We start from the raw sequence: 16,170 nt of genomic DNA on the forward strand, positions 1-16,170 counted from the left end.
TGATTTGTCTTACGGTAGTTTTCTTCATGCTTCTTGTGTTTGTGGTATATTGAGCTTCTTGGATCTCTGATTTAATAGCTTTTATCATATTTAGGAAGTTTAAGCCATTATTTCTTCAAATATATTTTTCTGTCTCCACATTACTCTCCTGTCCCAGGGGCTCCAATTACACATATATTAGACTGCTTGAAATTGTCACATAATTCACTGATGCTCTTTTCTTCTTTTACTTTTCCCTTTGTTTAAAATTTTTTTTTAATTTATTCATTTTGAGAGAGACAGAGAGTGTGATCAGGGGAGGGGCAGAGAAAGAGGGAGAATCTTAAGCAGGCTCCACACTGTCAGTGCAGAGTCCATGCAGGGCTCAAACTCGCAAAACTGTAAGATCATGACCTGAGCTGAAATCAAGAGTTGGTCGCTTAACTGACTGAGCCACCCAGACACCCCTATTTTTTTTCTTAATTTTCTTTTTTCTCTATGCTTAATTTTAGAAACTTTCTATTGCTATGTCTTCAAGTTCACTCATCTTTTCTTCTGCCAGATCTAATTGACTTAATTCAATCCAGTGTATTTACCTCTTTCACACTGTAGCTTTCATGTCTACAAGTTCATTTAGGTATTTTTTTAATTTTTATTTTATTTTATTATTTTTGAGAGAGAGAGAGAGAGAGAGAGAGAGAGAGAGAGAGCAGGGGAGGGGCAGAGAGAGAATCCCAAGCATACTCCATTGGGCACAGAGCCCAATGCGGGGTTCAGTCTCATGAACTGTGAGATCATGACCTCAGCCAAAATCAAGAGTTGGATGCTTAATCAGCTGAGTCATCCAGGTACCCCTGGTTTAGGTCTTTTTAAATATCTTCTGCATCTTTACTTAAACTTTAAATATATGAAAATCTGAATAGTTAGAATAACTTCTTAATGTTCTTGCCTGATAATCCTAACATCTATCTCAGTTCTAGGTGGCTTTTAATAATTTATCTCCTCACTGTGAACAGTATTCTCCTATTTATTGGCATGTCTGGTAATTTTTACTGGATTCCAAACATTGTGACTTTTACTTTGCTAGGTGCTGAATATGTTTGTGTTCCTATCATTATTCTGAAGCTTTATACTGAGACGGAGTTAAGTTTTTTAGAAACAGTTTTATCTACTCAGGTCTTGCTTTTTAAATTTGATAGGACCAGAGCAGTGTTCAGTTTAGAGGTAAATACTACCCACTACTGAGGTAAGATTCTTCTGTGTATTCTACCTAATACCCCACAAATCGCTAGGTTTTGCAGTCTGCCTTGTAGAACCAAACATTATATACAGCCTTGTGTGAGCACTAGGCATTGTTCCTTCCATTCCTTTCAGGTGGATTTCCCCTAGCTTTGGGTAGTCTCCCTACAAGTATGCACTGATCAATATCCAGATGAATTCCTAAAGGAGAACCTCTGAAGTCATCCAGAGTTCTCTGTGTCTGTACAGCTCTCTTCCTTTCAGCACTCTGTCCTATAAATTCTGGGCACATTAGTGTCTCCAGACTCTCAGTCCTCCCCTTAACTCTGTCCCACCAGTGATAAGCCATCTACCAAGTTGTATCTGGGGTCCATAGCTCTGCACTCAACCTGGAAATTCTCTAAGTCATTAACCAAGGTAATTTAAAGGTCCATTTCTCAGGGATCACTGCCCTTGGTCACCTGATGTCTCATATCTTTAAAAACATTGTTTTATATATTTTATCTGTGGTTTGTTTTTTTCATGTAGGGAAATAAGGCTGTACCCAGTTATTTCATATTTGCCTAAAGTAGAAGTTGTGTGCTTAGTTGGGATCATACTGAATTTTGAAACTTACTTTTTCTAGTCAGTATTTTATCATAAGCAATTGCCATTGGTATACATCATTCCTAATCTGTTTTTTGTGTGTTGCCTTAATACATAATATTATGATATATAACTATATCAGTTTTACTATAATCATCCCCTGTTATCATAGTTTTTCTGGTTATAATATTCCCAATTATAAATAATACAGTGATTGATATTTTTGTGCACATCTTCATCACTGTCTTCAATGTTTCTTTTGGACAGATTTCAAGAAGTGAAAAAAACTGAGTTAATAGAAGCTTTAAAAAATATTATATACATCATCCAAATGTTCTCATGAAGGTTTTCTCAACCCACATTCCTAGGAACATACAGGAGTGCCTGTCTTATCGAATCCTCACCAACATCATTTTTCAAAGTGTTTGCTACTCTGATGTGTGAAATTGGTGTCTTGATCTAAATTGTGTTTTCTGATTATTGGCAAGTTGAATATTTTTATGAGTGTATCAGTTTTTCTATTTTCTTTTTGTGAATTATATATTCCCATTCTCTTATTGTCTGGTAAGATATTAGGGTGTTTCAAATCAATTTGGGTGAGCTTCCTGACCTTATTTTCTTGCAATATAGTCCAGCCTTATATAAACCAACATTTTTTCATGATTTTTTTTTCTTTTTTTCCTTTTGTTGTCTTTGCCTTTGTTTCTACCCCTACCTGGAAGTTCTACTTTTATAATCTTAACGTCTTAGAAACTCTTTCCCTATTTCAAACCAAAAGCTTCCTTCTCAGTGAATTCATCCTTGCCAGTTCTGGGATAGACTAAGATCTTCCTTCTTCAAACATCCTCTCATTATAGTATTTATTATATTGGTTTACATGCTGATATGTGCATGTACTGGTAAGCTCCTTGAGGACAAGGACTATTTAATTTAATCTCGAAGCTCACACATCTCTCCTGATAATAAATACCCCCAAAACACTTACTGAATGAATAAATAGCCAATAAAGAGCAACTCATACAAACTAAAATAAGTGTTCACTTATTTCACTGGCATTTATTAAATACCTCTTATGTACCACATGAAAGAAATTCAAACCTAACTTATAATAATTCATTTCTTTTAAATGGCAGTCTATTGTTTTCTAGCCATTTTTCTCATTGGCTCTTTTGAATATAATTAATGATATCAGGAGAGCTAATATTGCAATAGCACTACAATTGAACTTAGAAAGTCTCTGATCTGTTCCCATCCTGCAATCTCTGCCTAAATTATTAAGAGCATCTAGCTTTAGGGGCACTTGGGTGGCTCAGTTGGTTGAGGCTCTGACCAGATTTCAGCTCAGGTATGATCCTAGGGTCATAGGATCAAGCCCCACATCGGGCTCCATGCTGGGCATGGAAACTCCTTAAGACTCTGTCTGCCTCTGCCCCTCTCTCCTGTTCATTCTTGCTCTCTTCCTCTCTTTCTCTCTCAAAATAAAAATAAAATTAAAAAATAAAAGCAGCTATCTTTAGATGACTATACATCTGCATAATGACTTCCTTTTGACCCTTTCCTTTCCAGCTAATTGAGTTGGCTTGTCACTACTAAGTGAGCACATCTCCAGGCACAGCACCCCCACAGGAAAATTAAAGTGTGTTTCCTTCCCCGATGTGCTCTATCATTTTTGGTGTCTGAGTGTGGAATCAATCCCTGAAGAATTTGGTAATGGCCTATTAGACATATCACTTTCCTCAAAGCAAAAGGTGAAGGTCACAATAGCCTCTATTGAGAGGGTCTTTTCATACCTCCCTCCAGTTCTTCAAATCTCCTCCCCCACATATTTGCAGGCAGTTTCAGTATTGTGTGGAGTGTATGATTTACAGGAACATACAAACCTCTTTACAAAAGCTCCTTGCTGAGTCAGGCTGGGCTAGAAGATTAACTTCTATGGAAAGTGAAAGTTCCTAAGTGCCTGCCTCCAGTCTCCAGGGGAATAATGTGGGTAAATCGATGAAGAGATACAGACAGTGCAGGCTTCAGCAGATAAAGATGGAAATGGAGTTTCGATAGAGAATCTCACCAGGGTGAAGTGGCACGTGTAAAGCCATCCCAGGATACGCAGGGTCCAAGATTTTCTATCTTTTTATTCAGAGCCTCTTTTCATATGATTTGATGCACCCAAAATCAGCATGTCAATAACTTTGTGTTTGCCCCATCTCATGTCATGCTAAGGAAGAAACACCGTGCCAGACAGTGGCAGTAATATGCTTGCCAAGCCACCCAACTTTATTAATTTTTTAATTTTATTTATTTTGAGAGAGACAGAGAGAGAGCACAAGTCGGGGAGGGCAGAGAGAGAGAGAGAAGGACAAAGGATCTGAAACAGGCTCTGTGTTGAGAGCAGAGAGCTCGATGTGGGGTTCGAACTCATGAATCATGAGATCATGACCCAAACTGAGGTCAGATGCTTAACAGACTGAGCCACCCAGGTGTCCCAGGCCATCCTACTCTAATCAAGGACTGACCATAGACTCTCAAGACAACCTCTTATGCATGTGCTCCAAAGCACTTCCCCCTCCTCAAGTTATCTGGTCCACATTACTCGGTGGCAGGGGGTTAGAGAGCAGGGGATCTCTCCCCAAATGGAGAGAAACAGACTAGGAGCCCTGCATGGATGGCACCACCAATCCAAGCCCATCTCAGGTACCTGGGAAGTACTTTATACATTTCAAGGAAGGCTCTCCAATGTGCATGGCCACCAAAAGCACAGGGCTCCAGTCTAAGGGCACTTCTGGATAAACACATGATGAGAATGTGTCCACTCAACAGGAAGCTGGCCCATTCACAAGGCCAACACTGGGTCAGAAAGTTCCTACCACACTGCATTGTTATTGTTATCACAAACTCACCAGCAACTAGACAACACGGTACACCTTCTGCTGTTTTCAAATCTCCATGCCTAGCACCAAGATAGACATAGAATATTGTTGATTAAATGTTAAAAGTCCTGGCTCAGGGCATGTTTAATTTTCACTGTGCATTAGAGCATCTTAGAGAAATGAATAATGTCCTGAAATTAGGATAGAAGGCTCAGTTCAACCTCTCTGGGTTTCAGTGACCTTATCTTAAAATGAAGGCATTGGACCAGCAGATCCTTAAGGGCCTTCCAACTTTAGATCCCATGACTTGAATGTCTATGGCTGGCCCTAAGCAGGGAGAGATCACTGACTTCCCAAGAAGCTGAAAGGGATTTAAACCAACAAACCTAGTTGCCAAAGCTTAATACATGTAGGAAACTATTCATTCCACCATCAGCTAGAGGCTTGGAGTCAGATGGCAAATGTACTAATCACTCTGTCAGTAAGCTGAGCCATGGTGCACACTCCCAGTATCAGCACTTGTGGGGCTGGGGTGGAATTTTTTTGTTCCTACTCCAAGGTATTTGAGTCCAAGTGATCTGGAGCACACAGCTTCTGAACCCCTAATGTGAGTCCATGCCCTGGAGACCACAGAGTCTAATTATATTGAGTGGAGAGCAGCAAAAAGTCACAAAGCCATTAATGTGGAGGTAGGAGGAAATGAACACCCAGGGAGAAATTCAGAAACTATTTTGAGAAACAGGAAAATTTGCTTCTTTGTCTTGGTGACAAAGTAGCTGAGTCACCCAATCGCTCATAATCTCAGGGAAACCATTAGCTTTGGTTGAGTCCCCACTCATCTGTCAGATAAAGTGGAATGGTGTGATGGTTGGAGAAAGCCCAGAAGGCCTGGCTCTGGGAAAACACAGTGATTTTCAGGGGAGGAAAAAGAGGAGCAGGACATTTTTTATAGCTCATAAATTGAAGATGAAATCACCATAAAGGGCTGCCAATGAAGCAATGCCCACTAATCCTGCACTCAGGCAAAGCTCAAATGCCAGAGATGCCTGGAGATCGGGCCTTTGAAGGGAGAAGATCACCCAAAAGTGTTCTGAGCCCAGGGAACAAATGGGATGGACAACAGGAAAGTAAGTGGGAGAATTTGCTTATGGGGCTTGCTGAAGACCCATACATCCATCTCCAGCTGTCGCCAAGGTGTCTGAGCAAAGGTAGAATACACAGCCTCTGAACCCCATGGCCCCATGCCAACCCAGGCCCCCCAGGAAGCCCTGAGCCTAAAAAGTGTAAATCACAGCAGGCGAGCCCTGCTGAAAATCTGAGAGAACATTGAAGGGATGGGAATATTGGAGATGCTGTCCTCTGTGACAGTGAGACCAGCATGGTCCCAAATGACACACTTCCTGACCTCCTATGATCTTCAGAGAACTCCAGAGCAACTGAAGGTGATGGATGAAGGAACCAGCTCAGCCAGTGGATGGCCGAGTCCTCTTATTCAAGGAGTGGCACAATGATCAGGGAATACAATGAAGTTTAAGAACCAGCTTCTCTGCTGGAAAACTCAACCCATTTCTGATCAATGCTGATGCCTTTATGGAAAAGACAAGTTGGTAGCGTTTAAAGTCTTAAGTGGTATACTGATGACAGCAACTGGTAACTCAGCTTCAAAGCTTGGGTTAAACAGCATGGTGTGAGAATCCAACAGGATCAGAGGGGATGTGGCCGTGCTTTGGAAATGGCCAAGTGGATGAGCAGTGAAAATGGCCATTCTTATTGTTACCAAAACCCTTAAGCTCATTCTGGAAATGAAGGAACAAAGGAAGCACAGCTCCTAGCAGAAAGCGTCTGCTTCTGGAACAAACACAAGCTTCTCTAAAGTCACAAGATGATTCAGTCACAGACAAGCAATCCTTCTTTGCCTCAATAAATTTTTCTACTTAGTGAAACTGGACAGCACAGAGACAGCTTTGGTGCAGATAAACAAACTTGTTCACAGTAGGAACAAGTTAGCAAAAGCCAGCTCGCCCTGGCCCAGTATCATTTCTCCCTCCCTACTGCTATAAAAAGCTCCTCCATAAATGCTAAAGCCCCAACTGAATCAATCATCAAACCAAATCCTGGAAGCCTATCTGAAATACTAAGCAAAGTTTTAACATAGATGTTGCCCCTTGCGTCCATTCAAACTCAGATCAGTCCCTTCTGCCAGACTAGGTTGGTTCCCCAGACAACTGTAAGGAAGGGAGAGAAGACTCACAAGTTTTTCTTTCCCTCTAGTGAGTGAGATTGTGTTCTCTTTCAAGCTGAGGGTCACTGCTTCTCACTCTCCTAGAATGAGCTATTGCCCAGAAAGCACCTCAGTCCCTCACACAACAGCATTCTTGGAGGCCTGCCATGCCATGTCCCAGGCATGTTTAGATGTGATGGAACCATGCACGTGGAGCCAGCTGGGGATCAAGGAGGAATGGGTTCATAAATACAAGGTGTCCACTTTAATGCACATTCAGTAAATGTTGGCTTTTATTCACCACTAGATAGGTTATTCACAAAAACATTTTTTTAGTTAAAAAAAATTTTTTAATGTTTATTTTTGAGAGAGAGACACACACACGGAGTATGAGTGGGGGAGGGGAAGAGAGAGGGGAGACACAGAATGTGAAGCCAGCTCCAGGCTCTGAACTGTCAGCAGAGCCCAAGACGGGGCTCAAACTCATGAACCATGAGATCATGACATGAGCCGAAGTCAGATACTTAACCGACTGAGCCATCCAGGTGCCCCCAAAACATTTTTTAATTCAATTAAGAGCCTTCCATAGTCCAGGCACTTGGGTACACCCTATACAGAACAGCAAGATAAGAGAACTTGAATTCTACCTTTAGAAAGGTTAGAATTTAGAGAGAAGAGAAGACACACAGGCCAATGTAGTACAGAGTTAAATCCGGTATGTGTTAAAGGAAAGTATGAATGAAATGTTAGAGAAGCACTGAGGGAGAAGATTCCTTCTGTCTGGTGACCTGGAGCAGTGGGCATAAGGTGGGGCCTTCAGAGTGGGGAGAATCTCTCCACTCAGTAAGGCAGCAATGCCATTCCAGCAGAAGGTCAGCCCTGAGGAGAGACTCGGGGCAGGAGGGGGCATACCACATGTGAGGAGAATAGGCTAGAAACAGATATGAGGAGGGACCAAAGGATGGAATAGATATTGGGACAGGTTCTTCATTGCTTTGAAGTCAGGAAAGACCAGGTAGAGGGCTGTAGAAGCAGACATGTTCAGGCTGGAGTGCTGGTCATGAGGGAAGAGGTGCAAGCCAACACAAATGCATGGCAGGAAAACTATGCCAACATGGCAGGTATTTGGGAAGTGAGGAAGGCCAGGCCGGGAATAACCGCCTCCCTGGGGGTGAGGATGGACACAAGCCACAGAGGGTTAGCAGTGCCCTGTACGCCCCTTCTCTCTAGAAGGTGTGTGGTGAGTGCCTCTGTCATAAATCTCACCCTGAGTACTCTGTGGAGACAGGACTTCACTGGAGGACAGCTGCACCACTAATTTTAGGTTTGTGCTGGAGAAGTAGGTCTGGTTTAATCTCCAGGGCAGGGAGGAGTCTAAGTGACCACCCTGGGCATTGGCTTCTACAAAGGCACCCAAGGATAACTCTCTAATAGCGTGCTATCATTTGGAGGATGATACTCTGTAGGGCTATTCATGTCCTCTGACATGGTACTTTCATCCCTGTCCTGGAAGACCACTTCAAACCCATAGGTGCTGGCATCCAAATAGAGTTGAACAGAACTCATGTGGGTACATCTTAGTTACTATTTGGGGGCATGGAGTCCATGGGAGAAGGTGGGTAAGGGCAGAAACTCGCTATTTGCGTGCTTTCCTCTGGCCCTGCTGCCTGATCTGAAGCAGCCAGCCGAGGATCCAGTAGGATTTGTATTAACAATGGTTAAGAGTGTTACGTCACAGCAAAGTTTACAAGATTTTTACACATTATGTCTTAATGTCCACAACAAACCCAGGAGGTAGGACTTGGAATTCATACTTGGAGAAATGCAAAAGCTCCATTAAGGAAGGTTAAATGAGTTGCCATGGAATCTGCTAGAATGAGGGCGACAATGCTGGTCTTCAGATTTCAGTGCCTTGGTTCTTACCTGGCTATGGGGGGCTGGGAGTAAGGCAGAAAACAAGGCAGCTGTGGGAAAGAATCCGAAAATGGAGGGAGCAGACATTTATTTAGCCTTTGGGAGGAAATAGCCATTCGATTGAAGAGAAAGACTCCCCTATCATTAAGCAAATTGCTCTACGAGTATGAGCCATTTAGACGGCAACAAAAATTTAAACAAACTTTAAGTGTTTATGATCGTCTTACATATGGTGGTTTAGAAATAAAATGCTGGAAATAAACCATGTAAGACACTCCAGCGGTGCTTTAAGAGCTAAGGCTCATGTATCAGACAGGGTTTAAATCCCAGCTCTTCCACTTAAATCCCAGCAAATCACTTAACTTCTTTCAGCTTCCATTTTTTTCCCTGTGAAATTGGGCACAGTAATAGCACCTGCCTCACAGAGAAGAGGAAAGAATCAGATGGGCTAACACCTGCTAAGAGCTCAAGACAGGGCAGGGCACAAAATAAATGCCATGGTCATGACCGCCATATGGTAGAGGTTGGTCAAGAAGGCTCTTCTCTATGGAGGTTTGGTATTAATTTGGCATTTGGCTCAAGAAGGGGAAATCATTTTGCCCAAATTTTAGAGAACAGACCAGAAATGCAGAAATCGGCCTGAGTTCTCTGAAAGGTTCCTTTTGTCATTGCAAACATCCACCCCTGTGAATCATTTTTTTTCCCATAGAACCTTGATCAGATCTATGCCCAAATTCAACTTGCTTTGCAGAAGAAAAAAAGCAATAGACATAGCAACTTGGCATGAGGCTCTGAGAAGGGGCTTCTGTGCATTGTCACTCATCCTGCCCCACCCAGCTTGGCCTGAACAAGGAAAACAATAAAACCTATCAGGACCCCAGAAGGGAGTCTAGTGCTATGGTTGTCTAGGAAGGCTTCTTAGAGAAGCCTTCCAAACAACATGGCACCCATTTGGCAGGAAGAGATGACTGGGTGAGACTCCTCTGTGGAAGGGCCCAGCAGCCATCCCACAGATTTTCACATAGTGTCCGGGAGGCAACCACATACTCCGGAGCTGCCAAACAGATGAATGGAAACACCAGCAGATTAGAAGAGGGCTTGTTGATAGAAGAAAATGATCAAGCTAATGGACTGGTAACCAAAGGGTGTGTTAAGACTATAGATGTCAGCAGCAAAGGCCTACATACGATGATAAACACCACGCACATCCAAATCACACATATCTGAGTGGACTTAAATGGAAGTTTAAGATGGAAGTAAAGTACAATTACAGAAAAATCAGGAAAGTTCATCTTTTTCAGTCACTGAATTTGTGACTCTGAAGTTTTGTATTACTTGCTGAGGATCCCTTGGTAGAATTTAGTTGAATCTCACTTTGCAATACATTTGCTCTCCCGAGGTTTCTAAAGTGAGGTACATAGAACACTGACTTCCCCCCAAAACAGTGGTCTTTGAAAAAGCTCAGTTCCCTGGCCAAATCAGGTGTAAGACAAGGTGTCCTAAGGACCCATCATGGATATTTTGGATGTGTGTGGGCTTTACAAAGGCTCAGGGAAGTCTTACCATAAAGGAATCTGTGTGATTTTGTTTAACTCAGTGCCTCTCAAATATATTTCATGAGGAATTTTTTTTTTACTGAAATAGAATGTATTTCACTCTAGGAAATGCTGGCATAGAGAGCCGCAGGTCAGGATGGATGATAATGGCATTATGGTGGTGACCCAAGAGAAAAATAGTCAGGTGGAACAAGAGCCTAAGATTGATGCTGAGGTGCAGAAAATCTCCTGGCTGGGCATGGAAATGCTGCTTTGCCAAATGACCCCATATATCTCAGAAATTGGCTGAATTCTTTCTAATATTCTTTCAAGGTCCTCGCTGAGTCACTCCCATAAATGATGGATCTTAATGGTTCCGAATATCTTCTATGTGTCTAACCATCTCCCTTTTTAAGTTTGTGATTCACGCCACGCCGGCAAGCAGGGCCAGAGAGAGGGGGCTGAGTTTCATTTTCTAATCATAAAAGTACATCTCAAACCCAGCATGCAACCAAGATGGACTATGCCAATGCCCGGATCTCATATCAGAAATTTAACTGGCTGCCTCTAGAGATGCCCTGAGGAGTGTTACCTCTGCCTGCCATTTCTAGACTGTTTTTTAAGGGCTACACAAACTATGTAGAATTGCTAGGAGTAAAAGGGACACTAGAAAGCTTCAGGCAAAAAACATGGGCTTTTGAGTCAGAAAGATCTGTTTTCAAATCCCAGCCCTGCCATTCCTTCGCACTGTGACCTTGGATAAAACTCTCTCCACATGGTCGTTTCCTCATCTGAGCATGAGGGTGATAACATGCTCCTTCAACGTCATTGTGAGGATGAGAAAAAATGACACACGTGGTTGGGGAGGGATGCCTGTTGAGACAGCACAGTCATTGCACCATATCTGCAAGTGGGGAGTCATCATTCAACTCAACCGGAAGCACCATGAGAAACCATGAGGCCTTCTTCATCTCTGCCTTTAACAAAGAGGGGAAAAGCACTACAAAAGTGCTCTGTACCTGATTATTCGGGTGCGCTTCTGGGTGTAAGGGGTGATGACCTTGAAAAGAAGTTCCATTGCTCCATTAATTCCCAGCATGGCTCCTGTGGTGACTGAGAAAGACCAAATCACAGTAGTTACTGAACCATCTGAACCAAGAATTCTTTTTAGCATTACAGAGTGGCCCTAAAAGATAGGGGAGATCCATTACCTTCTTTGCAAAAGGTCACTTAAAAGCAGAGAACCTTTATGTTCTTTTCATTCTTGGCTTGGAAACAAAGATCGCCTATAAAGCACACATTATCTTCTCACACTATCTCCTCAAAGGGGGCCCAAGCCATGAAGTTATGTTTTTCATTTCTGATGTCCCACTGTACTTCTCCATTGTATTCTTACTCAGAATAGTCAAGGCAAATGCCAAACAGAAGATTTTTCTGTAAGTAGATCTTTGCGTTTCAATTCAAGTCGTTTCATCCACCATCAACTTCCCACATGTTACATACATGCACACACATACAGTCATGCACACACAGGGGTATACATGCATATACACACACTGCTAGTATATCGCAAAATACTCTCTTAGACATATTCTGCCATTGGGAGACTTCACAATGAAGAAAAGCCATGGGTGGATGGGTTAAGATTCAATCCAGCTTGGACTGACTCCTTTAAAGCTCTAAGAGGCAACCTAATAAAGAAAACAGCTCCCTTTCTTTTGCACCCTGGTTCCAAGTTCCCTGACAATTTTTGTAGTTGGATCTCCCATGACTGAGGCTAAGACTTCATGATGCCCCTATCTATTAGCATGTTAAGGGAAGAATTAATTCTTCCCCCTCTGAGGTAACTAGCCTGGGAAATTCTTGCCTTTTTGCCCAAGTGGATGGTTATGAAAATATAGTCTTAGATCTGAATGACAAGAAATAAGTAAATGGGTATTTGATCAGATGAGGGGCTTCAGATCCATATTTTGGACCCAAAACATCTGGACGTCACGCTCATTTCCAGTGATGCTATGGCCCCTCTGCAACATCCCCAGTCCCTCACTTCATGCTGCTCACTTCAGGAAGGGCCCCAGTCATGTCAAAAACTAAGGGGAACCTACAAGATACAAAATGGAATCAGTTTGGCAGGGGGCAGAAGTGTCAGAGAAAGAAGGAAGGATGCTATCTTCCAAGGTGTGACTCTCTTTTCTCTTCCCTCCACTGCACTGGTGTGTTGAAACCAAGACTTACAAATGCTTTGTGCTTTGGGCCAGGCTTATTCCAGGAAATATGAGTGGGAGCAAGGGGGTCATGGGGAAACAAAGAGAGAGGAACAGGGAGGCTTATCCTGGCTTGCTCCAAGCCCCAGGAAAGAAGAATAAATGAAAATCTGAGGGGGGGGGGCGGCTCTAATATAGTTCATCCCAGTACAGTCCACCAGAGAGAGACTGAGGCTGATGTCTTAGTGATTACAGAGACCGAGTGTTCCTGGAACATTCTCTATGCATATGTCCCTCCTGAGGCTGGTACAGGCAGTAACTGCCTGGATCAAAATTCAGGGATTTGGCAATCTAGTCCTGCCCATCAATCTTCCACTCTCATGGCTACTAACTCAGCCCTTTATTTCTAAACTGGGAAAACATGTTGGAGGAATCTCTTGGCAAATCATTCAGCAAAATTCCCGTATTAAGTAGAGTCAGGGAGGAAATAGTTTTAGGAGCACAGATTCTAACATAGAAGACTTTAGGCTTGGACTTGAAAGATGGGAACAATAAGAAACCGCCCCCTGAGTTCTTCCTGGCTGTCTGCCTGCCCAAGGTCAGACCTCTGGCAGCTCTGTCAACATCCCCATTGGCCAGTAGAGAGCTGCTGAGGGTTCACTGGCTGTCACAGACCCATTATGGCTCCAGCCAACTCCTTCCACAGATAGGAGCTGTTTAGAAAGCTGCCTGGAACATTCAACAGTGGCTAACAATTCACCAAAGGGACAGCAATCCATCCACAGGATTCGTGAACTCTGCTCACCTCTCATCAGTGAAGTCAATGTATACAGAGTGATAGCATAATTTTGTTAAATATCATATGAAACATTTCATTGGTACAATAAATACAGTCGTAGAACATGAGACAAATGGCCAGCTCCTCATACCTACAGGCAAATCCCAGCATTTCTTTAGAGCTCCCCACTAAAATGAATTCTTCAAGATCTCTATAACCTATATATATGAGAAGAAAGCTGGGTTATTCAGCCTAATAACTATTGTTCAGGAAACCAAAATGAGATACTTAAAATCTTGTCCTGCTGGCAAGTTCCAGATGGAGGTGGCAGACTTTCTGGCTGCTTATTAATGAGAGTTGCCTTTTACACAGCTCCTCACTTAGGTTTTCCTTAATTAAAGATGGACTGGTTTATATAGATCTTATCGGCCTCTCCCAAATATTCTCTGATTTTCCTGGTCAACATATGAGTGTGGGAGGAGGCTTTATCTGTGAACATGGAGTCAAGGATCTATCTTGTTTCTTCCTAGAAATACTTTCTCTTTATGGGTCCTTCATGGTTATTAATGGAATTAGCCAATGAAATATGACCCTACTAAGGATCTTAGCAGTTCTGAGGACAAAGGGAAAAGCCTCCACCTTTTCCCCCTTATGTGTGTTCTTCCTATTATTTCAAAGGACTAAGGGAAAAGAGTAGAGCAGGGAAGGAAAACTAATTGAGCAAGTGCTATGTGACAAACATACCCATGAACGTCACCTCACTTATCCCATCTACCAAGTCTATGAGCTCTTATGACCACCATAATTTTATAAAAGAAGAAACCAAAGTAAACAGGTTAAATGCCCATGCCTTAGGACTCCCAAAGAATGAAGTCAAACCCAGGTCTTCCTGGATCTAAGCCATGTTCTTCCCTCTAGAGAGCATTACATCACTTTCACTGTGCAGGAAAGGGGCTCAGAAAAGAGAAATAACGTCTGTGCTCATTCTATGTGAGATAGAAGGTACAGAATCTAATCTGTTCACAGGAAGTGTCCCCATATGGAGAGTAAACATGAGTTTTAGAGTTAGAAACTCAGCCCCCAAACTTGTCTGTATAAATTCAAGCAAGTACTTCACTTTTCCAAGCTTTGTTCTCTTTTTCTTAGCTATAAAATGGTAAATGGAGATACAGGATTGTTAGGATAATCTGAAACCATCCAGATCAGGAGACAGCAAATAAATATCAAGCCGTGTGCTGGGATGCATCTAGCTACCTGAAGGACTATGCTGAGAAGCAGTGAGAGATAAAACAAAGTAAAAGATGTTTTGCTAAAGGATGCTGTGATCAATAAGCAACTTCAGGGACACAGTAGGGAGATTTGTGATGTGAAGGGTCATTCTTGACATTGCCCTGTGCCTTAGATATGATAAGGCCTGAATGAAGTCCTATGATGTCTCCTGCCACAGGTCTTTCTCACCTTGTAGTACTAATAGAGAGGCCTAGACGACTCTAATAAGTGGTTCCCAATGGAAAACAACACTGACATCTAACCCGGAAATGAGCTCAAGAGTTCTGCATGGATGAGGAAAAGACAAAGAAAGAAATTCTCACCTCTACAGCCTCTAGGACAGGAGGCTCCTCATGGCTTATTGATCTTCTTGGGATGACATGTATCCTCCACCCACACCCTCCTTCCAACCCCTAGCCCTAAATGGTTTGTAGGTGTCCCGCCCAAGTCGGGAAGCCACTCCAGAAAGCCACAATTTGAGTAACTTACCACTGGAGGAGAACACACGCAGAGCCCAGAGACAGTGGAGGAGGTTCTGACTGTGAGACAGGTTCTTCCTGGCCAGAATTAATGTCACATCAAGTGCTTCCAACTCCAGTGCCTTCTGTCCAAACTTTTTATCTATGAACACAAAGCAATCCATCTTAGCTGTGTTTCCCATGAATTCTGAAGGTTATACAATGCATGAGGAAGAGGAAGGCAAAGATAATAGAGGCAAGAGAATGATGATAGCCAATGAGATTTATGGATATAGCAGAAAATGCTACTAGGTATGTTCCCATTGGAACGAGATGGCTCAGAAGAGCTAAGGCAGGGTATATGCGGAGTCCATTTATTCCTCGTGTAATATTCACAAGAGGCCTTGTGGATTGTGTGACTCATACCCCCTGTATGGAAGCATGTTTCTAGCTGTCCTCAAACACGAATTCCAGTTTAGTAGGGTATAAATTTCTTCAAGATAGTTCTAGAATATAGGATACGTAAGTTACACAACATTCAAATGCAATGTGTGGAACTTGATTGGATCCTTCTTTGAACATGTCTGTAATTTGCCTGTTGGGATATTTGGAGAAACTGGAATGAGGATAAATTATGCATGCATGTTTAATTTTGTTAGATTTGTAATCATGTATTAGGGTTGTATAGGAAAATATCTCTTTTCAAAGAAATGCACTCGAACATATTTAAGAGCAAAATTCTACCTGTAACTTTCCTTAGAATATTTTGAATAAAAATAAACAGGCGAAGGGGTGCCTGAGTGGCTGAGTTGGTTAAGTGCCTGTCACTCGATTTCAGTTTATGTCGTGATCTCACCGTTCGTGAGTTCAAGCCCCACATCGGGCTCCTTGTTGACAGTGTGAGCCTGCTTAGGATTCTTTCTCTCTCTGCCCCTCTCCCATGCTCTCTCTCTCAAAATAAATAAATTAACTTTAAAAATAAATAAATAAGGGTGCCTGGGTGGCTCAGTCAGTTAAGTGTCTAACTTTGGCTCAGGTCATGATGTCACAGTTCATGAGTTCAAGCCCCACGTAGGGCCCTGTGCTGACAGTTCAGAATCTGGAGCCTGCTTCATATTGTGTCT

At 42.5% G+C, this 16,170-nt stretch overlaps 1 protein-coding gene across 1 annotated transcript in view; it reads right to left on the minus strand.

Annotated features, from left to right (window-relative positions):
• AGBL1 (AGBL carboxypeptidase 1) overlaps positions 1-16,170 on the minus strand; it is a 765,585-nt gene that overhangs the window by 685,243 nt on the left and 64,172 nt on the right. Inside the window, exons 4-5 of the mRNA XM_043554727.1 lie at positions 15,078-15,209; positions 11,357-11,450 (exon numbers count right to left, since the gene is read on the minus strand). Coding sequence (XP_043410662.1) covers positions 11,357-11,450; positions 15,078-15,209 — 226 coding nt within the window. The remainder of the gene's footprint in view (positions 1-11,356; positions 11,451-15,077; positions 15,210-16,170) is intronic.

The sequence above is a fragment of the Prionailurus bengalensis genome, chromosome B3, assembly GCF_016509475.1.
Source record: "Prionailurus bengalensis isolate Pbe53 chromosome B3, Fcat_Pben_1.1_paternal_pri, whole genome shotgun sequence".
Classification (NCBI taxonomy): domain Eukaryota; kingdom Metazoa; phylum Chordata; class Mammalia; order Carnivora; family Felidae; genus Prionailurus; species Prionailurus bengalensis.